This window comes from Vidua macroura, chromosome 8 (genome assembly GCF_024509145.1).
Source record: "Vidua macroura isolate BioBank_ID:100142 chromosome 8, ASM2450914v1, whole genome shotgun sequence".
Lineage (NCBI taxonomy): Eukaryota > Metazoa > Chordata > Aves > Passeriformes > Viduidae > Vidua > Vidua macroura.
This window is the reverse complement of record NC_071578.1, coordinates 35,937,341-35,963,060: the sequence shown is the minus strand read 5'-3', so window position 1 is coordinate 35,963,060 and position 25,720 is coordinate 35,937,341. Positions and strand designations below refer to the sequence as shown.

Genomic DNA, 25,720 nt, shown 5'->3' with positions numbered 1-25,720 from the left:
CTTACCACGGTCTCAATTGTAAAGTCAATGCAGAAGACAAACTTCCTTTGAAAAATCTATCTATATTGTTATTAATGTTTAATCTTATTTTAAAATGGAATTGCTGAACATACAGACATTGCAGTTCAATTGTTTACTGTTTTTTATGAAGATATTGGGGGAAAATTCTGCATCTGACAGAATTCTGGCTTGAATTTTAAAAATAAGCTGTTTTGATTCACTTTCTGAACTTCAGGAAAAATGCAAGTGTAAGCACAGTGATTGTAATTGTGTAAGACAAAGAAATCAGGTCGAGTCTTCTGGTGTAAGGCTGAAAGAATTTGATATGGGAATATCAGAATCACCTGGAAATACTCTCTCTCCTACATTCCAGAGGTTAAAGCTGAAGAACTACAAGAAGATTTGGGTCTGTAAATGCAAGTTAGGAATTAATGAAGTGAACGAAGATCTTTACCAACCAAACACAACTACATATTTTTAAAGTAGTAAAGACATTTTTATGCAACGTTCTGATGTGGTATTTAATGCAGTTCTAGACTTCTGGAGTTACAATCACACGTTTCACTGTAACCCAAGTTTCCCACGTCTGACCCATCTCAGACGTGAGTATGAAAAGAACAAATTCCAAACTTACCCGAATCATCATGACCGAGCACCTGATGCTGTGAATCGTATCATACACCTTCTTGGAAATGTCAACAAACTGGTTGTCATCAAACAGATGCACTGTGTTCTTGCTTAAGCTCTCCAATGCAATATTTACTTGACTAATAAACTCTGGAATCACTATTAAAAAAAAAAAAAAAACAACCAAAATTCAGTGAGCATAAAAGGGATAGATTGGCAAAACGCCTGACATTGATAAAAACTTTATTTTCTAAAAAGCATTACAGTAATAGTGCAATTACTTTTAAGTGAGAATACATTTGTAGTTTTTATTACAGTTATAAAAATGCCCATGGTAAGTGGGCGGTTGTACAGTACTACAAGGAAGAAAGAAGTTTTGGAAGGGGAGGTGGGGAAGCAGTTGTAAAAATTTGTTAGTGATTTCAATCGCAATTTTACCCAAAGAACCAGGGTGAACAACCTGGCTTAAAGCTGGAACCAGTGCAGAACAGACTTCCACTGTTTCACAATCTGCTTTCAGTCTGAACAGAGATGTAAGCAGCAGAAGACTGATGCTTATTCTTCCACCGAGGAAGTCCCACAGCTGTGACCCGAATTTACCAGGGCAATTTCTCTTGTTTGATTGAATCAAACACACTGTGCATTCTGAGTCAGTTTGATATTAAGCTGTGCTTTACCCAGAATGGCCTGGGCATTTTCTTCTGATGCTCCAGGGCCTTATTCTGCACAGTGACCTGGCAGCACTGTATCTCCCTCGACCTTCACACCAATCTGAAGCAAAGGAAACCCAGCACAGAATATGGAAGGAATGCAGATGGAAAATCGATCACACACACAGAAGGACCTCAAACAAGCCCAGACCAAACTCATTTCCTGTCACTTGTGGAGTCTGAGGACATAGAAGTAACAAATGCAAAAGGATAAAACTCAACTTGTGTAATATTCAATATGAATAACAAACCTCGAGTACTAAAGCTCTCTCTCTGGCAACGTGTTGGTTTCAAACACTAATATTGTTTGTATTGTTTGTGTTCCAGCCTCCACTCCACAGTTCCACACTGTGCAATTCACAAATTCTTAACACGTGAAAGCACTACTACTAATACAATTAATGTGGAACATTTCAGGTAAATCTTGACGTATATAATAAATCTGTAGGCAGACAAAGCTTCAGCTGAAGACAATCAGATTTCTGAATTAGAAAACCTGGCAACTTAATACTTTAGTATTAAGCAGTAGTAGTAATAATGATTTCCTCCCTAACTTTGATGAGGAGACCCACATAGCCCTTGGAGTCAGTTAAATTCATTCTCAAATTACAGTAACTTCACGGTCTTTGAGCCAACAAGTAGTTGCCACTTAATTTGAAAAACAGGGTATTTAAAATCAGTGCTACCCTCTTCAGAATATCACTGGAATTGTCTCACCTTCAAAAAGGTCAGTGGAAAGATTTATAATAGAACAGAAGAAATACAAGGTACATTTTCCATTTGCAACCACATAAAATATGTAAGGAGAATAAGTGCCTATTTATTGCTTAAAAAAAAAAAAAATCAAAGAACTACCACTGAGTGAGAACTTTTCATCATTTCATAATGGTTTTCTTTCTAGTTAAACAAAGATTCTGGCCTCTAGACTATCAAAATAATTCCAAGTGAAGCAACCCAGGCTGCATTTGAGTACAGAACCTCCACCTCAGGGCCCTCCTCCAGCAGCATTTCAGATGGGGCTTTGCAGCAACAGCATTTCTACACAGCAATTAAAGCACAAGACCATACTGCAGCTCTAAAACACGTACACACCAACCTGCTAATGAAGTGTGAAAATACACTTGGGCAACCCAACAGGCCTTATTTCCTGGTCACTTCCCCTGTAAGCGACAGGATAACTCCCCCAAATCCAAGACTACTAGGACTTATTTCAGTTTTGAGCTACCAACCAATAACTTAAAAAAAAAAAGAGCATTTTGGTGCATATATGAGCTCTTACCCACGGATAACAGACATCCAAAATACTTCATAGGCCTCAAAGGGGCAGGCAACCCTCTGAAATACTGCATTAAGTGGAATGAATTACAGTAATAATGTGCATCTTTCCTGTACTTGGCTTTCTTTTTCTAGGCAGCCTAAATATAGTGGAGAAGTGGATGCAATTGAGAACAGGTAGAAATTACTCATTTTTTCAGTCTTTCAAAAACAAAACAAGTAAAATTAAAAATATCAAGTGTGAGACAACTGAGAAATACTAATCTTTTACAGGGATTTGTTTGCTTTATTTGTACGTTTTATTTCTGTTTTCTTTGTGTTCCATTTTGTTTCTCCTGCAACAAAAATTATAAGCAAATTTCAATATAAGCATCTGTAATTCTGCTTTCCCCGAGGGGAAAGATGCAGAAAGGAGGATGTTTGGAAAATACCAATATGTTCATAAGCATAATGTTCAAAGTCCCTAAAGTAATTAAAGATTTCACACTATCAAAAATAGATTCTTGAAATTAACCTAATTTGCTTTAAAATTCATCAAGTGTTTCCTAATTCCTCTGTTTTTTTTTTTAATAATACTTTTCATATTTCCTTGTAGGCATGTCTTCTTAGTCCTCTAATATTTTTGCTTGATTTTGTAATCAAAACCAACTAATGAACCCAGTTTGTAGTTTAATAGCTGTCAGGGCCCAGCTCTTCACACAGAAAACTGAACTTCACTAACCCCTTTATTCCAATTAGCAACTCTGTGCCTGTTATTTTTAACAATAAAATGATCAGGAAACAGATTCTCAGCTTTGCAGAAGGCCACTGCCAACAGGTGAGAGCACGAGCCACTGTGCTTGTACCTTTTAATTCAGCTGTGTTAAGTGACTGCCACCACTTCAGCCACCATTAAAGCAGCTTACAGTGAAAAATCTGCAAAGCCAAACTGCCCACGTGTGTCCAACACTCACCTAAAGAGTGTCTTAACAAAACAAACACACCTGACCAGACATGAGCAGCCACCACCTCCTAGAACTGACCAGAAAAAAAATTTACTTCTTTTTTCTAATTCAAAATCTTTATGGTTCTTCACTCAGGGGAAAAAAAAAAAAAAAGGGAAAAAACTAGCAAACCCACAATTTATCTCAAGCTAAAGAATTCGTGGTAAATAACCGAAGCCTCCCTTCAGTGTTTATCTGCATGTACAGAGACTGAACAACTCATCCAGTGGTGCCAGCAGACTGGGAAAAGGCTGGAGAGCTCCCACTGGAACAAAGACTGAAGAACGACTCCTTCAAAGGCAGCTTTGAAAGGGAAGCGAGAGCACAGGCAGTGCCTGAAGCTCCCTGTGGCACAGCTTCAGAGCCCAGCTACACACACTGCAACCCTGCCACAGCTTTGGCTTAACTCCAGTGGCCTTTCAACACAGGAGACAACTCTCTCGGGGATTCAGCCACCTGCAGACAACTTTTGTGCTCAAACAAAAGTCATTAAAAAAAGATCATTTTGAAAAAATAAATATGGGCAAGCTGGAGTGAAAAAATGGTTTTCCTTCTGAAGGTAAGAAGTTACTAGTCATGAATTAGGACTCTAAGAGAAGGAAAACTTGCAAAAACCCACCTGAAGCACAGTCAAGTAAGGCCTAAAATACTACTGGATGAGTTTCAGATGAAGCTAGCAGGGCAGCAGAGCAATGAAATAAAGCAGATGTGCAGGCAGGCAAGCTCAAAGAGGTGTGTGCAACCCAGACCTACGCACGGCACAGGGGGTGGCACTATCAGGAGTGACTTGGCACGAGAGGTGTGTACCTCAAGTACTTTACTACCCCCCCAAAACCTGATCACCTAGCACGAGAGTCAGTGTGATGGGTATATAGAGGTTGCTTACAGAGGATTTAAGCAGCTTTCCAGTTGCAAAAATTCAGTGGAAGTAAAGAAAAGTATGGTTGTAAAGATTAAAAACACAGCCAGCTGTTAAAGGCAAGGTAATATTAGAGAAAGTAAGAAATCTAGTTAACATTCACACAGCCTTTATTCAGTACTTCTTTAATTACACTCTTTGAGATCAAATAATAATTTGCACTTCCTGTGATTAAAAAATAAGCATTTGTAGATTTCTTCTCGAAAGGTATCTAAGAATTTCAGATGGTAAGAACACTGCCTATTGCAGTAAGCCAGTCTTACTGCTACGTATTACATGTACTCTTAATGCCACTGCAATCCAGAATGGTATATAGAGAATTAAAACATAAAACCCATCTAAGCTGAGGCAACTGTGCTGGCTAAGGGACACCATGTGAAATAAAAGGGATCTGCTGGCAGCAGCCTGAATCACAGCACCCAACATGCAATTCAGAATGGAACAGATTGTTTCAGGGACTGATGGAGACAGCTTCATTAGAGGTGTTCCAAAATGCATTGAAATAATAATGGAATTACTGCAGAAAGAAAGTACTCTGCACTCACTGCAAAAGGTTGAGCTGAATAACGCAAACAGGTTTTGAAACTCCAACCACGTGTGACTCTTACAAATCCACATCATGCTATCATAACATGCAGATGAAGCTGCTTCTGAAGCTAATTCCACTATGGTACAGACCCTTAATTCAAGCCTCTATTTCTGTGATACAATATTAAATTGGTAACTTTTTACTATGCCAGTGTATCCAATGGCTTTCTAAGAGACACATTTACATATATATTTACATATATATATATAAAAATATATATATTTATATATACATATATATACTTATATATGTGTATGAATGAAGCAGAAGAGCTTTGTGACTGTATGTATTCGATATACCCCTTATATTAGCATTCACCTTATTTGCTAACAAGCTTACAGGTTTTATGCAGGAAAAGAGATGAACTACTTCTGGAACTTACAACACCTGAAAGAGCTCATATTCCTCTGGCAGTTTCAATCCTAGGCAGGTGTATGAGAGGCACAGTCTCAGAATCCCCCATTGTCCCCTCCTTGACTATTTAGAGCATAAAGATCTATAAATTATCCTAATGGAATTTAGTATTTCATGCCAAAGTTTCTGCATAATAACAGTGTAATACAACATGAAGTAGCCCAGGCAGAGGCCTGACGCACATAAAAAGTTTCCTAACAAAAGCAAGCTGTAATCAGTATGTGCTTCTCTAACTCAGACCTGTGCCAGCTGCAGCTGTGCATCCTGCAGCTTGCAAAGCTGGCAGACTGCTGGCAGACCCACAAGCACACAGCTGAGCATGTATATACACGGATATATAAGTATATAGAGAATTACCGAGCTATATACAAATGGACATCATGAGTATTTTCATACGCATATGTTTACAGACACATTTATACGTAAACTTCACTGAACATGACAGCAGTTTTGTGGTACTAGATCTTCACAGCTAACAAGGGTAAGATTTTCAGGAGTTAACTGTCCTGAATATGAGAAAATATTGATAGCCAGTGAGACCTAATTATTGGCAGTGTGTGTAATTAATGAGTAACAATCCAGTAAATTGCTGCTTTTAATTTTGAAACAGCCCTAATTTATTCCTCCCCTAAACACACCCATGACAATGATTGAGCTTCCTACCTGAACACAGAGTTGTTTTGCTTTGCACCAGGACACTTCAGATGTACACGCCAGTCCCTGCTCTCTGTAATGCACAGGCACAGGGGAGTGCTTGGGACTTGGGAATCCCTGGAGCACAGCCTGCAAAGGCATGGGACACTGCACCTGGGAATTAAAGCAGTGCCCTGCATCTGAACATCACAGCTCGAGGCTTCAGTGGGATCCCTCTCTCAGCAATCTTCAAAGGGTTTCTTTGTGGGCATGCTTTGGAGGGAGTAGATGAATTTCCCTGTATAAGGAACTCATTAGAGACAGGTCACAGCATCCAAAAGAGCAGAAAGATCATTTCAATCATTTACATAATCCTCCTTTTTTTGAAGTCCTCTACCTAATACATTTTGCTGCCATGCTCAAGGACAGACTGACCATGAGATCCCAGATGAGAATGACATTTCCCCCTAGGACAGATGAGAGGGATTTCAGAATTCATTTCTCATTCTCACAGCAGACACAGCAGTCCACAACAGGTCCACAGCAGTGTGGACCATGTGGGCCTGTCTTGTCTCATCAGTCCCCTGCTACAGCATGGCATCCACAAGCTGTGGAAACAAGAACCACTCCTCAGTTCAGTTCACAGCCCAGAACATGCCCTTCCTTCCTTCAAGTGCAGTCCTGGGCTTCATTTAGAGGAATCTGCACTACATGGAAAGGCATATAGCTACACAGAAGCCAAGGCTAGTAAATACCCATAGTCTGTACCTAAAAAAAGCCCCAAACACAGCCAAAGCTCAGCCAGCAAGAGCAAAGAGGCAATTAACGCATCAGGCAATTTCTACAGGCTGCTGATACTCCCAAATTTGGATTTTCCAAATACTCCCAAATTGGGATTTTCCAAATGGACTGAGCAGGACACAGAAAATGCCATAAAAAGGAAATTAAGAGGAAATTGAAGTTCTTGTGTGGAGCAAGTGACTTCATTCTATGTAAGAGAGACTATCTAAACAGAGAGCAGCTTTTTAGTAATTTAAGTGAGAAAGAAAAGTCCCGAGAGGTTAATAAAAAATAGAATTACAATCACCCCAAACCCCTCTCTGTGAACCTTGTTTGGGTCACACTGTAGATGCACTGTGCTACAAACCCAAGCTAGAGAATGGGGCAATTCACAAAAACCTTACAGTCACCCTGTAAGGGAGAAAAGTGGGGAGAAACTGAGCACAGCAGTTACCAAGAGACAAAGGTGTCTGTGATCCCCAGCCAGTCCTTCTGGAGGGGTGCAGCAGGGGTGCTGAGCTTACTGCATGTACTACAGTGACTTCAGTTCAGGAGACACCAGTGTCGTCTCAGAAGCTCAGAACATGTAACTGAGCCATATTTTCCCAAATATAACTATGCTGACAACGAGTTGGTCTTCAAAACAGTAACAGCAGACAACAATTTAAACGTTTAATTTTGAAATGCAGCCAGCTATTTTGGTAGATTACTACAAATATTGTCTTTTTAGAAATCTGGTTCCCAGTGAGTGTAGCATCAACCTAGAAAACCTGAAATTAATTGAATTAGCCATAAAGAAGAAAACTGCACAAGATTCCAAGCTTTTTTTTGGCCCAAAGACAAAAAAAAAAAAGCATATCCCACTCAGAAACATCAGAAAATCAATACAGCTTTTTAGGCAGAGTCAGATACCATGTTTTTGACATATGTTAGCAAACAACAAAAATATACAAGACAAAATCTCCTTGGACAAAATGTACTGGGAAAAGGGTCACTACGTTTCAGTTCTATGTCTACTACAATAGTAACTTGGAATAACTGAAATAATTTCATCAAGAAGAATTATCTTTCATGGAAGACTGCTGACATTTAAAAAGTAAGCAGAAGAAAAATACATCTCTGTAGCCAAAATCCTCAAACACTTAATTACAGTGAAATACCAATAAATGCTGTCAACTGCAGAAAAGATATTTTTCTGAATGGTGCCAGAAAAATACTGTCTCTATATTTAATATTCAGAGCTAGCCTCAGAATGATTCAGAAAGCAGTGACTCGTGACAGACTAAGTCTGTGTGTGCTGCCTGCCTTGCTGCAGCTCCTCAGAGCAGTGGCACTCTGTTCAGTGGGATCACAAACACTGGCACCAGTCAGAAGGAGCAGCAACCCCAGGGCTGCACGACAACCACAGGAGTCAGTGGCAAGCACTGCAGTGGATTTGGAATTAGCTTCTAACTGCTGAAGCCCACCATGTAAGCTTCATTATTAGAACACTGTATACTGAAATGGATTAAAATCAAGAATGATAAAGGGATGCTGGTACATTTAACGAGCATGTTCAATTATAGCATATAATAATTTGAGAGCAATAAACCTGCAGAAGGTAAAATAGCAATGGGCAGCTTGTCTGTGGCCAAGGTGACAGACTCAAGTGGCTCTCTCTAAGGGCTCAAAGCAAGCACCTGAAGGGGCTGTTGGCACTCAGTATGCCAACCATAACTGCATCCTGTATCACACGTTCTGCCCTACAAAGAAATCTTGCCTACCAATAACATTAAGAAGAACCTTCTTCAGTATTTACCTGAAATCTCTCCAGCCACTGGAGTTTCAATAAATTAGCAACATTTATGGCTGTTAGTGCTAACGCTACTATCATCAGCAGGGGAAAGCTCTTTAGCTAAAGAAACCTCTGTCCAAGAAAGCAAAGGAACAGTTGGAGCAGCACTTGTAACAACAGGTACTGACTGTTCTGCACAGACACTGAGGGAGAGCTCCAACTGCACTGGGCTGCTGACAGACAGGAGAGGGACTGACAATTACATTTCCTGCTACATCCAGTTCTGTGGAGAGACTGAAAAGGTTCCCAAGGTGGTTTTGTTCTTTACTTGGGGTTTAGAGTTTACAGAGACAGACTACAAGACAGCCTCCTCCCAACCTGCAATGCAGACATAATGATTTTCCTCCAAGATACAGAACAGCAGACCATTGAAGATTCAAGGAAGTCAATTATCACCTCACAAACAATGGTTAAAAACTGAATAAAACTGTACTGAATAAAACTAGCATTGCTTCTAATACTATTAAGATACAAACTCTAAATGTGTTTTTAGGTACAGGTTCTTACTTACCTATCCCACAGAAAAAAATATAAGCAAGACAAGTGGACAAATTAAATAAACACAAGAGGACTATGTTGTTCCTGGAAAGAAATCTGCAGCACTGCTGAAAATTTTACTATTAGCTCTCAGGAAAAGAAAGTAATTACCACGGTTTGAAAAGAGCACGCTGAAGAGTAAACAAACACTTTGAAAAACAGAGCACCTACAGGTTCTAAATGCTTCTTTGCCTGTTTAGAAACATATCAGACTAAGCCACACAGATGGACTGCATCCATTTGCACTGTTTCTATGCTTGACCACCATTTAATACACAACACTTCATATTAGAGGTCTGTATTAAGATTCTGGAGAAATTTGCAGATTTTGAATGAAGTATATGCAAGCATTTTTACACTCAAAGTCCTTCTTAATAGTAGCAGTACATATTTCTAATAACAAGCAAGTCACTAAGCAGAGAAAGAACTCTTCTCTAAGAATTTGAGATTATTACAGCAGGGTATGAATGCCCACATTAAAACATTTGATTATTCAGAAAAGATGGGTCTTAAGTGAATGCAGCTGATGTCTAACACAAGCAAAAAATCCTACATACATAATTTGAAAAGGATTCTGTGTATCACCTCCTTAGACAGAAGACCAACACAACATCAGGTCAGTCACAGCTTTGTCTAGGTAAGTCATGAAAACCTTTAAAGACAGAAATGTCACTGCATCTCTGTTCTAGTGCTGTACTACAGTGAATAAATCCCTCACTCTGCCCACGTTCTCCCTGATTTTCTCTGCTGCAACTTGTGGGCACTGTCCTTAGCCGTGCCACCTGTCTCTACCAAGAGTGAGCGGCACCAGAGTCACTGCAACTCTCTGGGGAAGTTGCAGGTCTCTATCCATTGTCCCTTGGCTGCCACCTCCCCACGTTCAACTCTCAGTCTCTCCCCCTTCTCAGAAATCACCTGCACTAAAGAGCAGCCTGTCCTTAGCACCCCCTGTTCTCCAGAAAGCTTTTCCCCAACAGTTTGAGTTTGACAAGGCCTACTTTGAGAAGTGTACAGTGAGTACCATCCTCTTTTCAAGGGTCACATTCTTAGATCTTTCCCATCTCATTTTGGCACTCCTGTTCTAATCCATGTATTGACTTTGATGTTTGGCATACTATCATTTAATATTGTTTCTTTTACCATGAATGCTTCTTCAGAGATAGGCTTCACGGTATTTCCTGAAATCTAGCCTCCTCTTCCTAAAAAATAAGCATAACAAAACCAATAGCATGCTAATATCATCCAGAATTATTCACTAAACACTTCTGACTTGAGACCAAGGAATCAGTATCAGGCAATCATTTTAAGCCTCCCTCAACACCAAAAATAAGGTTCCTGGGAAAAACACTAATGTTCTGGTACAGGGAATGCTACTTGAAGCTTCAGGAAAGGAAAGAAATTATAAAACTGAACCCAAAGGAAAAAACCCACAAACCCCTCAACTAAACAAGCTGTTGAAACATCTATGGGTTTTCCCTAAACGCTCTGGTTGATTGGGAGGGTCACCAACAGTTTACTGCCTAACCTGGCTGCTAAGGCCCAGTACTCCATGAGCCAAGCATGGCTGCTATTTCACAGTGCTTGGGAAGGGCGAGGAATTCTGCAACAACTTTTTTGCACGATACCAAGATACAGACCTTCCCATCTGCTGACTGAAGCTGTCTACCCTTGAATTTTTAATGTCTGGCAACAATCAAAAAAGGGTGTGAGTTACAGTTGTACATTTCTGCATGAAACTCTGTGACAAATGCTTCAATTCTGATGGATGCAATCCTTACACTTTATCTGCTGCCTACTGAATCATTCCAAACAACTGCAGTTGCTTAATAGCACTGGGTAAACTGAGGAGGTGGTCTGGTGTTCTCATCCACTGTGACACAAAACAAAGCCTGCAGCAAACAAAACCAGCTTCAGAGATGACCTTGCCCAGCAGGGGGATTCTAGCTGAAAACAGAATACGGTCCCCAGAAAGTGAGGAGAAGCCCTATTTACAGAAACTTATTTGGTATATAATGAATTCAATGCCACTTCTCCAAATAGTGCAATGAATGGTGGTGACAGACTTACTGAGACATGGTGAACAAAATGAAGACAAGCTTATCGTTTATGATTTCAGCAAGAATCAATTTTACTACGTTAACAGATTTATAATCCAAACACACATACACAGGCATATATAAATACTACTGAATTATGCATATGCTTCCCCCATCAAGAGCTACTGCATCATTTCCAGATCTAGAAGTTCGTGGTTTCTAAGGAAGGAAGCACAAAGAGCTGAGGGCATGCTGCCAGAAAGCAATCACTAAAAATATCTTAAATAGAGTTAGATGTATGTAGTTGAAAGTATTATTGGAGGAAGGTGGGGCAATCATTTAATTTTGATTATAATAGAGCATGTCACAAAATTATGACTTTTACTATAAAACGTAATGTATTACATGCAAAAATGAAAACTGTGAAAGGTGCTTTTTGTAAATTCCATTAGGAAATTATCTCTATGAAGAACTTAAGAATGAGCTACAGTTGAAGAACAAAAAGATACTGCAGTTTTTCAGGTCTAAGGAAATCCTTACTGAGACTGGATTCACATTCACAATTTAAACCACAACAGTCCTCATAGATACTATGAAATAGAAAATGAACTCTTAAGCACTGATGATCTATGAAATCAAGTTACTCAGTCCACAGTTCTGCTTAGGAGGCAAATCATGCTCTGACACGTACATGTCAAAAAAGCGAATGGTCAGAAGAGTGGTAAATTCCAAAGTATTCCAAAGACTCTAGTATGTACTGGGATAACCCAGCAGGTAGATCTGACCAGCTGGCTCCAGGACACATCAGATGAAGCCAAAGCTGCTCCTTAAGAACTAAAATGTTCCTACTGCAAAAAAACTTATAAAATAGACAAAAACTTCAGCTTCTGTAAGAAAGATGCCATCTCCAACATATTACAGTGTTCTAAAAGACAACAGGATGAACGGATTCTTTGAATGTGGACTGGCAAAGGAAATATATAATCAATTGGTGCCTGAGACACAGCAAATTAACCACTAACAGACACATGTGCAACAGACACATGCTTGCAACTCCCCAAAAATGCAAAGTAACAATAGCATCAGGGTTCATAGGTGCAAGACTGCAAGACAAACATTATGACAACAGTAATGAGATAAAACTGTGTCCCAGAGGCTCTGTAAGACACATTCCAAATAACTGGAAAGGTCAGAGAGCTGGAAGTGAATGAAATGTCCATAACATTACAGAGGTCAAGGCACTTAAGAGCTTGTGCAAGAAAGCCACAGCTGAAATGAAAGGAATGGTTTTGATATGGGCACAGAGATAACCTTGTGTAAGTTTGAGAGTTTGCTTCAGTTAAAAAACCGCAGTAAAAGGAAGAGCAGAGTTCCCTGATCTTGTTATCAGCTTAGGGAAGGGCTGTCATTAACGAAGGGACTCTACTGAACCAGACCAGTCTAGTGGTCCTTAAGATCTAAAAGAGAGAGATAGACTAAAAGGGATATATTGAAGTTAGACAGACATTGGAGAGTCACAAGTCACTTCCTAATGCAGCTCCAGGTGAGGGAAGAGTTATCACAAAATGTTACACACAATGACTACAGAAGGGCAATTCTACTCGAAAAAACCCAACAAACCAACAAAAATCCCAGCCCACAAAACACTAGAGAGAGGAAAAAAAAGCCATTACTACCCATTAGGATACTGCCATCCTCACTTTCCCTGTAGGGCCTGTGGAAATTGCAGAAGCAAAGACAGCACTGGTGTTCTTTGGTGTTCTGACTTTCAAGAAGGCTTCCCCAAGTGTCCTCTGCTCCAAAATCAGACTGCAGGTAAACCAGGCTTCATCCAAGTGGCAAATTCCTTACCATGGGAGCAAGATTTAGAACTCACGCAACATCCTCACTTTCCAATTCTTCCACCAATGTCACTCAAACCAAGAGACCCCTCCCCATGGAACTTAGATGGGGCAAGACCACGTGTGCCAAATCCATAGCCGGCTGCAGAAAGGTATTTACGACCCTAATCCAGGAAAATGACCCAACAACCAAAAAAGCATCAAAACTCAACTGAACACCGCAAAAACAAAGTTATTACCTTCAGAAACACGCATTTATTTCAAAACAATGCTGCATTTTCAATGCTGCTCTTACCAAGATTTCTCTCGAGAAGAAGGAAGGTTCTTGGAGACTGAGTGTGCTCAAGGACTGCCCTGAACAGTGCATCTGTGCTGGGCACTCTGAAGCTGGCACTGAGCAAGGCCTGGGGGAGCAGTGCACTGGAGAGCAGTTTCTTCTCAGTGCTTTAAATGATCACTAAGTGCAACAGCATTTTAAAGAAGCAGATGTGCACTTAAAGGCACTTTAACACCCACACAGTGCCTACAATCAATGTGGGCATTACACTGTTATTAACAGTGAAGCAAAGGTATTTTTGAGCTAGAGGAAAGGAAGAAAAGATTGGCAAAACGAAATTACAATGTTCAGGGTCATTTTTTTATGACCTGGAACCCAAAAAATGTTGGTCTTTCCCCCTATTTTTCAGAACATTGTTACATCGGAAGCAAAATCCAGTTTCTAAAGCCAGCGTTTTTAACAGAATTTCACAGAAGGATCCAAACAGAGCCCTACAGGCTCCACCAAATGGAGGTTAATGACTCTGTAACAGAGTAACAACCACAGGAATCAAGGGCTATTTCTTAAGTTATTAACTTACAATCATCATGTAACTTATCAAAAAGCATATTTTAGGCTAAGTCATGCAAACACTCTCAGTGTTTTCCTTGGCCCTTTTTTTTTGCCTTTTAGCTCTTACAATAATTCTGCTGAGTAGTTGCTTATAAGCTGTTCCTTGTCTGAGTTTCACAAGTTCACCAATTCCGTAAGCGCGCATACTCGGGCCTCTCTCCTTCTTCAAATGTTTTGGGGATTTTCTTGTTTTATGTATTTTGAAGTGACAAGAGTCAATCCTCTTCTTCAGCAGTCTTTGAGTTTCATAAGCAAGAGTAAAACTCACTGAATACTAAACAGACTTGAACAGCAAGTATTCTCTTTAGATCTTATTTTGACAGTGATGAACAACTACTTCATTAAAACACTTTTTCATTAAAAACTTTCTGAATTAATAAAATTCTAAATTAATCTTTCAAAATAATAAAAACTTACTATTTTTGTGTGCCCCACAGAATGAGTAAGGTCCATTCACCTCATGTTAGCCATCCCTTAAATAATGTAGAATAAAATCGGTCATACTGGTATCTTTTGTTCTACAACAAGAGGTAAGGACCTTCAACTGCCCATTCAGCCCATCTGAGGAGCCCATGTGAAGATACACCTTAGGAAAAGCCACTGAAGTCTCTGGAAGTGCTCCTCTCCCCCCACGCTGGCTCAGGTGGCTTTGCCAGAAGGTAACAAGATAAGTACAAATTGTCAGAGCAGGCAGGAGGAAATAGACACCCCCCTCTTGCATCTCCTCTCTGCAGGGTGTCTTTTGGGCAAGAGAGAGTCACATTTCCAAAGGAGAACAGACAATCCCTACTGCAGGAGACTCGAGGCAGGGGACAAAGGAAGCTGCCAGTCATTTTACATAAGCTGCTGTGACAAACCTGTAAACTGGAATTGAGAAAGGCAAGTGAAGCAGCCAGGAAAATACAAGCCATTAGCTTGTGCATACAGGCTTGCAAGAAATGGAAAAGCTGAAGGAAAAGCCCAAGATGGAAAGAGGATTGTATCATGAAAACACCACTGTCTTTTTATGGCTAAGGTAAATTACCTTTTCCCAGAGAAAAGCAATGCAGTAGATTTAATCCACCCTGGAGAATCAATTAATAAATTGCTGTACAAGAAAGCTCTGTTTCAGGTGTAGTAGATCAGCATTAATATAGGGCTGTAGAAGCACCCACATTGAAAGGGCTATGAAGGGAAAGGGGAGACTGAAAGGTGACCAAAATAGCAATCCTGGGACTAGGAAATAAATAAATACACACATTAGTGTAGCTAAATTAATTCATTCATACTGGCACATAATATCATGTTAAAATACGCTGCCAAAATGTAACTAAAGGCTGTGAAGGTTTTAAAGAAAATCACTGAACACAAACCCAAGCACTCAGAAAAAGTCTAAAAGCTTAATGTCTTTGGCCCACTGCAGACTTGAGGCAGTTAAAATACTTCCCATCTTTGTCTCCACCCTTTTCCTTGGTTTTTTTTTTTTACAAGATCTGTAGACATCAAAGTAACTAAAGAATTTATATATGTATTTACACATATATGTATATCATTATACTTTGGCATTAAAGCAGAACTGCAGACCAAATTTACAATTCACTTTTTACTCTACCAACAGATATATGCTATAATATAATTTGTTGACTTAAATTTAACTGCTGCAGACTCTGGCAGGCAATAAAATAACAGAGGAGACTGGTATTTAAAAGTACAGAACAAGATCACCCTTCCAGTTCCGAAGAAAAAATACCTTAGGATTTTACAAGTAGAGTTCCTAAAGGTTTCATTTTGTTTTGATACAACAGTACACAAACCCTACCACAATGCAACAATCTGAGTATTTCAATCTAACAAACAGTGCCAGACATTAGGAATGACAGAGGCACCAGTAGTAAAGTTTTCACAGCCTTAACTATACCAGACCACAGCCTCAAGCTCAACTATTTACCCTTGTACAGTCAAACAGGTGTGTGGATTTCTCTCGGGGTTCTAAAGGTCTGGGTGACCCCGAGATCGTAAAGAGTCTTTGCTTCCCTAGCCCCATGCAGCCAAAGAAGAAGCCTGGAATGCGTCCGATTGCGTTTTCAAGCTTGTTTATTCCTTCTTATCTAAACATTCTTTCTCTGACCTGCCCAGCTCTGCCCAGCAAGGAGGCCACGGCCGTCTGCCCCGAGCCTCGGGCGGCTCCCACATTATACACTCAAAATTACCTGTACCATGTTTACAGCTCCCGTACCAATACCTCAGATCTGTGTTGGACAGTGTGCCTGTACCTTAAACCAACAGAAAGTGTCACTATCACAGCAAGACATGGAGGACAAGAAGAACAAGCAGAAGGTCAGGACATGCCCAAATCCCTCCATCTTGTCCCCTGAACCCCTTATCTTAAAAATCCCAAAATTCTACTTTTCCACCCTGTGTTAATTCAAATATCACACTACTCAAATCCTTGTGGCTTGTAATTGCTCATACAAAATTGACAGCTTTTTCCACAGGCTAAAATCAAAGCCACAGGTGTTTTTGACTTCTTGCCAAGGTCCCCGAGCCCCCTGCCAGGGTCTGGAGACAGCCAGGGCAGCCAGAGGGATGCCCTGGACTCCGACACAGGTGCTGCTGGGCTAAACCTACTGCGTCCCCAGAAAACACTCCCCCCACGGCTGAACATCTTCTCCAGGGTCCCCAAGGTTTCACACAGACTTGGGCCACGATGCTCAATGCTGACTTACAGCCACCTGCACTGGGGCCTTGGAACGCTCTGCCGCTCTTCCCTACCCACACACCGGCACACTGCTCCCACAGAAACCCAGGAGCAGGGACAGAGCGGGGCCCGGGGTCACGGCCCGCTGTCACTGCGGTGTGGAACAAGGGCACAGCCAGCACAGCTCTCCCCCCTCACAGCAGGAGCTGGGGGCATCCCTGCAAGCCCATCACCACAGCCCCAAGGACTGGGTATCAGCAGGAACTGTGCACAGGCCCTGGCACTGCAGCTACAGAGCCACAGAACCATTTCGGTCCACAAAGAGCACGATCGTCAAGTCTCTCTATAACCATGTCCAACATGAGATCATACATTCTCTTCCCACAGTCTTGTGCTTCATTACAGCCTAAACTGAGCCTGTGGACAGCACCTTCTCTGCCCTAATCCATGACCCTGGCACGTGGCCCTGCAGTGACCTGCACCAAAGAGCTGTTTGGTAACAACTGGCTGTGATCACATAACCACAGTGTCCTAAGGCACGTCACGCACACACAGAGGGCAAACCAAGGGATGTCAAGGCTGCAAAGACAACTTCAGCTCTGGTATTATGTAAGTTCTAAAAGCTCAGCTCCACACCACAGAGATGGGGCTTTTCCAGAGCCTTGTTGTTAGTCTCCTCAGGGTTTTCCTTCTTGTTCAGGGAAAGGGAAGGGATAAACAGAGGAGAAAGCAGACACTCCATTGCCTGAGAAAGCAGACACTCCATTGCCTGAGAAAGCAGACACTCCATTGCAGGGTGCTGTAGAGATGCACTTGGCTGTCTACAGCTTCTATGCACATGAGACTACACCTGAGCTAAGAAATTAAGCTCCAGTTTTTAATACTCATTTTGTGGCAGTATTAAGACACTACAGTTGAATAGCTCTACTTTATCTTAAATTCATCTGATGTCTTCCAGCTGAAGAGACAGATACAGTGATCTTTTGCTCTTTCCTTGCATACTGCAATGCAGAGAATTGAACGTCTTTCTTTTTTTATAGATTACCTCATCACATATTCTACAATTTAACCTTGATCTTTGTTTTAACAAACAGTAAATATATCTGCTCCTCTGTGCACATTTTCTCCCTTCTGTTACCTCCAATTTGCATCCTTCCTATTTCCTCTCCCATTCACTCTTCCATTTTTCAGTTCTCTGCTATTTCCATCTATGCTCCTTGTCTCTAATTTTGTTTTCACTAGTTCTACACTCTGCCTACAGTAATTTCTCATGAGTAACACTTTACCTCTTCCTTAGGCATAAAGGATGCCCTTCACTGCCCGAGGTTATTGTGAAAGTTAACTGAGGAGCTTATGGCAGCATAAACACAGAGTTCTCTCCTGGTGAACTTCCCCCTTGCAATCAGATGGACCTGAAAGACCCAGCTGGGATAGAATGATTTAGGTTCCACCTGTGGGCTACAACCTACCTGCATTTTACCTGTAAGCTGAAAAAGTTAAATAAAATAATACCAAGCAGCCCTCTCACAGTTCAATATCTGTTCATTGCAGATCACATAAATACAGGGTAAAATGAGAAGTACTTGTATCTTTTTTGCACTCCTATTGAACAACATAAAGACAACAAATTCTTTGAAGTACTGCGAAGTCATTTGAGATGTGACCATGCTTGATGTCCCTTGAAACAAGCTAACATTCCAACCACAACCAGTTTTATGCCTCTCTGTCTTCTGCAGACAGACAGGTTTAGGTGTATTACATTACTGTCAAAGCAAGGCAACAGAACAGAAATCAATGTCAACTCCCAATGTCTTTAAACATTATCAGTTTCAAGAAAAACAGGCTCAGCTTTTACATGAGAATCTAAACTATGCTTTTCTATGCTGCTTCCCTCTCAGTATTCGTCATGGTACTTCCAGAAATCATGAAGAAAGGAGTGCAATGGTGAAAACTTTTCCATTTTCCCATCAAAATATCAGAAAACAAGATAAAAACAGGCAAGCCTATTTCAAACTCTTCCCATCCTTCTCTTTTGCCACTTCACTGCAATGTCAGTTTACTCCTGTTCACATGAAGACAATTCTGCCCTGGACATATTTGAACTTACTAAGAAAGAGCTCAAACAAAATTCCTGTCTTTTCTTGTGGTAAAATGTCAGTTAAATGTAAGGTACTAGGCATTTGTTTAGACTGACAGAGCGAGGAAGTAGAACTCTTGAGTTCAGGAAGCCAAATCCTATATTCCAGGGACGTACAGACTTGCCAGAAAATCTCTTAGGAGCAGTTTAACTGCCCAGCTATGAGACTTGCAACCATTTAAAACATGGAAGTACTGTGAACTTCATAGATTTTTATTTTTTAATTAAGTACACATTATGAAAAGCCAGAGATTCATTTATGGAAAACACAGAAGCCATTTATAGAATAGTGCAGTTACACCCCCTGTGGCCGGTACAGGAATTTTCCAACATAGGATGCCCGCTTTTTTAATATTTTGGAAATGTAGAGGGGACTGTTAAACATTTTAGGAAGTTTCAAATTTGTTTTGCAAAACTGGAGACTTTTTGGGACATCTGATTACTGCTTAACAGTCTTTAAAGTGGAAGTACACACAAATAATGCACCTGCTACTCTGGGTCTGCCTTTCATCTGCTTAGAGCAGGCGTGGCGAGGCCAGCGCAATAAAGCGGGAAGCTGCTACCTCATTCGTCACAAGTCTCCAAACGACGTTACGTGCATTAAGGACCCCAGAAACAGTCTTCCGTAACTCAAGAAACCTTACGTAGACCATGCAATTCAAATAAAATGTCAAAAATTAGTTTTGAGCCGCACGGTCTCGCCCTAACTCAACAACTTGCTAAAGGGAGAGCGGAGACCTCGCAGGGAACGATGGGCTCACCACCCCAGCGACCCACAGGATTCCCGTTGGTAGCAGCGTACCAAGGAAAGGCGGCACGCGACAGAAGCTCCACGCTCGGCCTTACCAGCCCCGGAGAGATGCTGCACGTGCCCCATGACCCGCTGGGTGTACGCTCCTGGCTCGTAGCTGTCCATCTCCCCCGCCACGACGTGCGCCACCCTGGCGGCGCGGCCGCGAATGGCGCCCGCGGCGCGGTCCAGGCCCTCGGCGTCCTGCTCCCGCAGCGCCACGATGCAGCGGTTCACGTCCTCCAGGATGTGGCTCTCTGCAAGCACAAGGGCACCGCTTTAGCACCCACGCACAGCTCAGCGGGTTGCAAAGCTTACAGTGGCAAACCGACGCTGAACTGCCTGGAAGTTCTCCAGCCACTTACTGACTCCTAGAATTCAAAGGCACTGTAATACTCTCCTATAAGCAAGAGCAACAATAAAATACTGAGTCAGAAAGTGCTGTAAGAATATGAAAACCACAAAACCTTACATACAAAGTAAATATTTTCAAAATTATTAAAGCTGCTACTTTATTGTTGAAACCTTCTTAAGCCACTGTGACAACATCTTCCATAACGAGATGAGGCCCAATGACAAACAATTGCCCAACAACTAAACTAACTTCTTTTACACCGATGCCTTAAGATGCTCATGCTAAATCAAACTCTGAAGTAAATTATCACCCTTCTATCTTTCTAGGTATAAATTGTTCAACTGGCAATTTGTACTTACCACACCGTTCTTTGATACTCAAATATGTAGAAATGGGGAAAAAAACATCAGCAGGAAGGACAAAGGAAAAAGACACTGATACTAAACCCTGGTCCTAAACCAAAGCATAACAAACACAAGTAAGGATTCAAATCAAGCTAGAAGACAATAATGTCAAGAACTACAGAGAGAACAGGTATGTGGTACATTAATATTTCCATCTATACAACTAATATTGAAGGACATACTCCTTTTTTTTTCAGATAAAGTAGTGCAAATATAAAATTATACTTATGGTACAAAGGTAGTTGCGGCATTCTGCTGTCTCTTAGTATCATAAAACGTGTCTTTAAATGATAACATGTTTACTGCTCTAAAGCTTAAATACCTCCTAGAAACTTCCCCATTAGTGCTGGTATTGAATTTCCTTTCCTACACAGATCTGCAATCTGCTTTGTCTCACAAGAGAGTGTACGACAAGAACATTAGAAGCACATTTTGTGAAGATAATAGATCTGATCCATCTTCAGAAGTATCAGTGAAACTTCCCTTGCACTAAGCCATGAATTAATTCAGAGCATACAGGTTTCTTGTTAATTCACATGACTGCCATTTTGTACATGACTATTAAATTATGTTTTATGTTATCCAATAAATTAGACAATCACAGTAACTTGGACAGATAAAACACACCATTAGGTAATCCTGAATTACTAACTGGCATGACTACCTCGGGATTCTGACTATGCAAAAACCTATGAATTCTGGTTCAGTTTATGAAATGGCTGCATCACAGAATGTCTCTGTAAACGTAAAATGTCCTTATCCTCTTCAGATCCACGTCACCACCTCCACAGAGCGCAGAAAAAGAGGAGTTTAGCAATGCTGACTTTGTCAGCACTGTGTGTTCAGCGTGTGCAGATTTGGTAGCTGCACCCACGGACCGACAGCTCCGTGCAAAGAGGGCATTCAGAGCACTGGCAGCTACCTCAGCTCCTCCAGTGTCAAACACAACACGTCCAGCTGGAAAGAAGGGGCCAAATGAGCAGGTGCACAAAGACGTTCCAGGCTCCAACCTGTGCTGTACAAGTTATATCACACCTTGCCTTTTCCAGGCACCTCTTCCTGTGTACAGACTTGCCAGGGGAGGGGGAAGCTTCCAAACAAACCAGTCTGTCTAGGTGCATAACGACGGAGAGAGATGTCTGGCATGCACAGAACACAGGAGAAATGACTAAAAAAGCCATAGTTACGTCCAAAAATGAAGCAGTACAGGCCACCATTGTATTTGTTTTAATACTGTCCATGTGTTAGCAGAGACAACGACAGAATGGATAGTACAACCATTCTTTAAGGGCCTTGCTGTGAAGAATACACTGCTCTTTGTTGTCCAGCAAAGACAGCAATTAAAGGGCTTAATCCTGTGTAAACAGAAAGGCAGGGCTCTTCCAGGACCTACCAAGCAAAACCTCCATAATGGAAGATCACAGTTACCTGGTTATTTCATACAAGATGAATCTCAGGGGCATTAAAAAAATAAAACTGCCCATGGTCTCACGGACATACTGTATGAATGGAACACATAGTGGGAAGCTCCCAGTGTCCCAACCTTTCTAAGGGATGTCACAAACACCACCTTTATGGAACAGCAAACTTGAGAGCAGACACTCAACAGAAATGGAATTAGACCTGTATGTGTGACAAGACTACTTTTAAGCCATTTTAGAATTGGATATAAATTAGACTGTGGTGTACGCTCTCAGATAGTGTGTTTAAAGACAACAAAGAGGGATACAGATTTCATTAATTTTGCATTGTCCATCCACGTCGTACTAGAAAAGCAGTGCAAGGTTTTCTTGCTCCATGCTCCATGGCCACCCGTCAGGGGTCACAGGGAAGCTGCCTGATGCCATCCACGTGCGTATCACACATTCCCAAGCCCTTGGCAGCACGGCACCGTGCGCAATCTGCGCGCACAGAAACCACGGGTGAGCTTATCCCCGGCACGGGCACTGCCCAGCTGCACGTGCTGAAGAACCACAGCCTCTCACAATGTTCTGAGGCTCTTCCCAGATGAGCTACTTCACAATCAATAAAACTTTGCTTAACTTCATTTTCCCAAGGCACAAGTAAGATTATACATTTGCCTTAGGAGATCTAATAGAAAAGGAACGCCACTGATCGCAGTCCAGCTAAGATTGTTTCAGCCTCTATCTTACAGATACTTCCTTCTCCTGTAACAAATGCATTAGGTCAACTTTTGATTTTCAGCCAAGTATCTTACTTTCCCCAAAGCAGAAAAGGAAGATTAGGATGATGGACCATCTCTTTGTCATGAGTCAATGTCTAACAGAAGAGTTAAGTGTAACAGTGGATTGATAGATGTTTAAGGAAATTGTCAGATTGCCACGGTTGCCACAGCAATTATCACGGGCAGTGCACTGCACCTTCTGATTTCCCTCTGGGATTTTGGTCTTAGTCAAAAATGGCCAAAAATCATATCTCAGCTGAGCTAACCAATGGCTAATAAAGCTGTCTGACAAAGCCATGACTCAGACTGTCTCTAGGACAAAATCAATAGCTCTTCCTCTGCATGTCATCCAAGAAAAAGACAGGTGATGCCCTTCCACTCTACTTGGCACTGATAAGACCTCAGTTGAAGCACTTTAATTCAAGTTTCTCTGCTCAGCTAAAAAAAAAAAAATAAAATTGTGAACTAAATGGAGACATTATGAAAAAAGAAAATAAAAATAATTACTAGACATTTTTAAAATTTAGTACATGAAGAAGCATTATAAAACTCAATTTGTTCTCCTGAAGACAAGACAGAAAATACAACATTCCTTTTCTGCAAGACCTAAACCATAAAATTAGGAATCTATGCAGTGATGGTGTAGCTAAAAAAATGATTTCTATCTTTTCCCATCTGTTGACATGATAAAATGGGAAGCACAAAAACTTTGTACAAAAAGTCAGCTTCCTTTCAGATAACTCCTATTCCCCGGGCATGGTACCTTAGAGTGCTCATCAGAAAAGGATTCCAAGTTTTCCAATAAAGGCACTATCTAGTATAGCAAAAGACACAGTCCCACAGATTCAAAATTATTTGATCAACTCCAGAAAGATATCTGACATCAAATAAATGGTAAGAACATCCATACTTAGATTTAGCAAGTTTTAGTGCCAAAGTTAAGAGAACTCAAAGCAATTAAGTGGAAAGTGCAAGAACCAGTATACAACTCCCTGTTACCACCTTTCTTGTATTCAGAAAGAAAAAAAAAAAAAAACAAACCCCCCCCAAACCCCCCCCCCCAAAAAAAAACCACCCCAAGTTAATCTAATTCCCACCTTTTTGCTACATACTGAAGTTCAGACAATGCTCAAGGCTAAATTTCCATCAGCAATCTTATGAAATAGATTTTCTTGGCACTTGCAGCTCTTTTAATAAAATACCTATATTCTACAAGCAAGACACTGTCTTAGTCACTATTCAGAAATAAAATCCCTGGTAATCACTTAATGTCCAAAGTTCCTGGCAATTTCAAGAGAAGAATTTTTAAATTAATAGAAAAGTACAGAAAAATAATTACTTAGAACAAGGAAAACACATATCCTTTCTTCCCTGATTGTATTAGCTAAACATTCTTCATCTGCCAAATCTAAGACATTAAACGATAATTTCTAATATTGTTTGTTGATAATCCATCTGACAACTCTGTCATTCTGTCTCAGACCAAGGGTGGTACTGACAGGCAGAGTTCCCAGTTATCTGGGATTTAGCCAAATGCATTCACACTTCCAAAATATTCCTGCTTTAGACACACAGAGCCGTAACATAAGTGTGAGGTGTCTGTTCTCTGACTTAAAAAGCAAAGAGCATCCAGAAGGCTATGAGCTAAAGCTTCACCTCAGTGCCTGTAAAAATTATGGTCCAAGGCCTCAAGGAAAACATTTCCAGGCACTAGAAGGACAAGAAGATTATTAGGGACAAACAGTACTGATGTACCACTGGGGCCAATGGAGCATGGACAAAGTCACTGCTTTCAGGGATGAAGGACTGGCTCTGTGGATGGGGGCAGTGCTCTGCTTACCCCTGACTTGAAGGACACTTGTGCCAGTGTCCCCAGCCTCCCCACAGGGAACTGAGGGAGGGTGGCAGCACCCTGCAGGCTCACTGAGGAGCAGGCAGTAGGACAGAGCTGGACAGCTGCTGCTCAGGAAGGGGCACGAGGAGGCTGGGACCGTTTAAGGCCAGACACAGAGCGCATCCTGAGCAGCTCTGGACAGCCCAAAGTGGCTCAAACTCCAGAGGACAGGGCTGACACCCAGACCAACCCTGACAAGCTGGACAAATGCACCAACAGGCAACTGCTCAGCAGGAAAGTAAAGGAAACTTGGGACTTGATATAAGGGGAAAAAATCCTTTCTCCATTATGAGCATAGCAAAACATTTGAACAAATCACCTGTGAACACCAGAAATCAACTGATGCAGACAAGTGGGTGCAAATGCTGTTGTTTCTAGGTGCTAGAGAAAATGAATTTATTATTCCCTTTGTGCAGACTTTTTCAGCACTATTTAACTATAACCTCCCTCTGAAAGGGGAATTGTGATGCCAAGAAAGATCAAGCACCTACATGAGAAGGCTCCCGAGTTAACAGGCATGCCTCGTGTTAATGGGACAGATTTTCCCAAAGGACTATGTCTACAAAATTTTGCCAGAGTGGTCAGGAAACAGTGGGCTAACTTGGAAAAAAGGTAAAATCTAAGAGCATCCAGTACACAAGACAGAAATATGGTGTCTGTCTCTAACACTGAGCTGGAGGCTGCAAGCTAAAAGCCAGAAGACAACAGAAGAAAAAGGATGGAAGATGACTGAGGAGAGAAAAGAGGGAATAGCATAAAGATACCCCCCTAGGCAATGCCCTTCAGGATCTACCATTATCTGTGCAAGTCCCTCCAGATTATTTTTCAGGGAAAAGAGACAAAAAACTTCATGTTTTTAGAAACTTCAACCTGCAGTCTGAAACACTGGCTTCACTTCTGTTTCCAGAAAATACTAACTAAAGTGTGTATTTCCTCCAAATTTTACCTTAGGGTGAACAAAGCATTGATTGAGTTAGCAGCTTCTCCTTAAGGCTCATTTTCATTCACATATGCATGAATGAATTTAAAATGTCAATATCTAAGCTCATGAAAGCTAAAAAAAGGCACAAAAAAACCCATCGAAAAACCCCATAAATAAAAACAACCCAACCCACACCAAAATTCTCTGCCACATCACCACCAAAACAGAAATGAAGTACAAAAATATGTCTTAAATAAGTATCTGCTAATTACAGAGTTGGCAGCCCAAA

General features: G+C 41.1%; 1 protein-coding gene across 6 annotated transcripts in view; it reads right to left on the bottom strand.

The window, feature by feature from the left end:
- CTNNA3 (catenin alpha 3) overlaps nucleotides 1-25,720 on the bottom strand; it is a 427,746-nt gene that overhangs the window by 89,008 nt on the left and 313,018 nt on the right. For 4 of the 6 annotated variants that reach the window (XM_053983470.1, XM_053983468.1, XM_053983469.1 and 1 more), the window contains 2 exons: nucleotides 19,728-19,928; nucleotides 635-786 (listed from right to left, as the gene is read on the bottom strand). In XM_053983470.1, coding sequence (XP_053839445.1) covers nucleotides 635-786; nucleotides 19,728-19,928 — 353 coding nt within the window. Of the gene's footprint in view, nucleotides 1-634; nucleotides 787-19,727; nucleotides 19,929-25,720 lie in introns of those variants that run through there. The other 2 variants (XM_053983472.1, XM_053983474.1) reach the window with 2 other exon arrangements.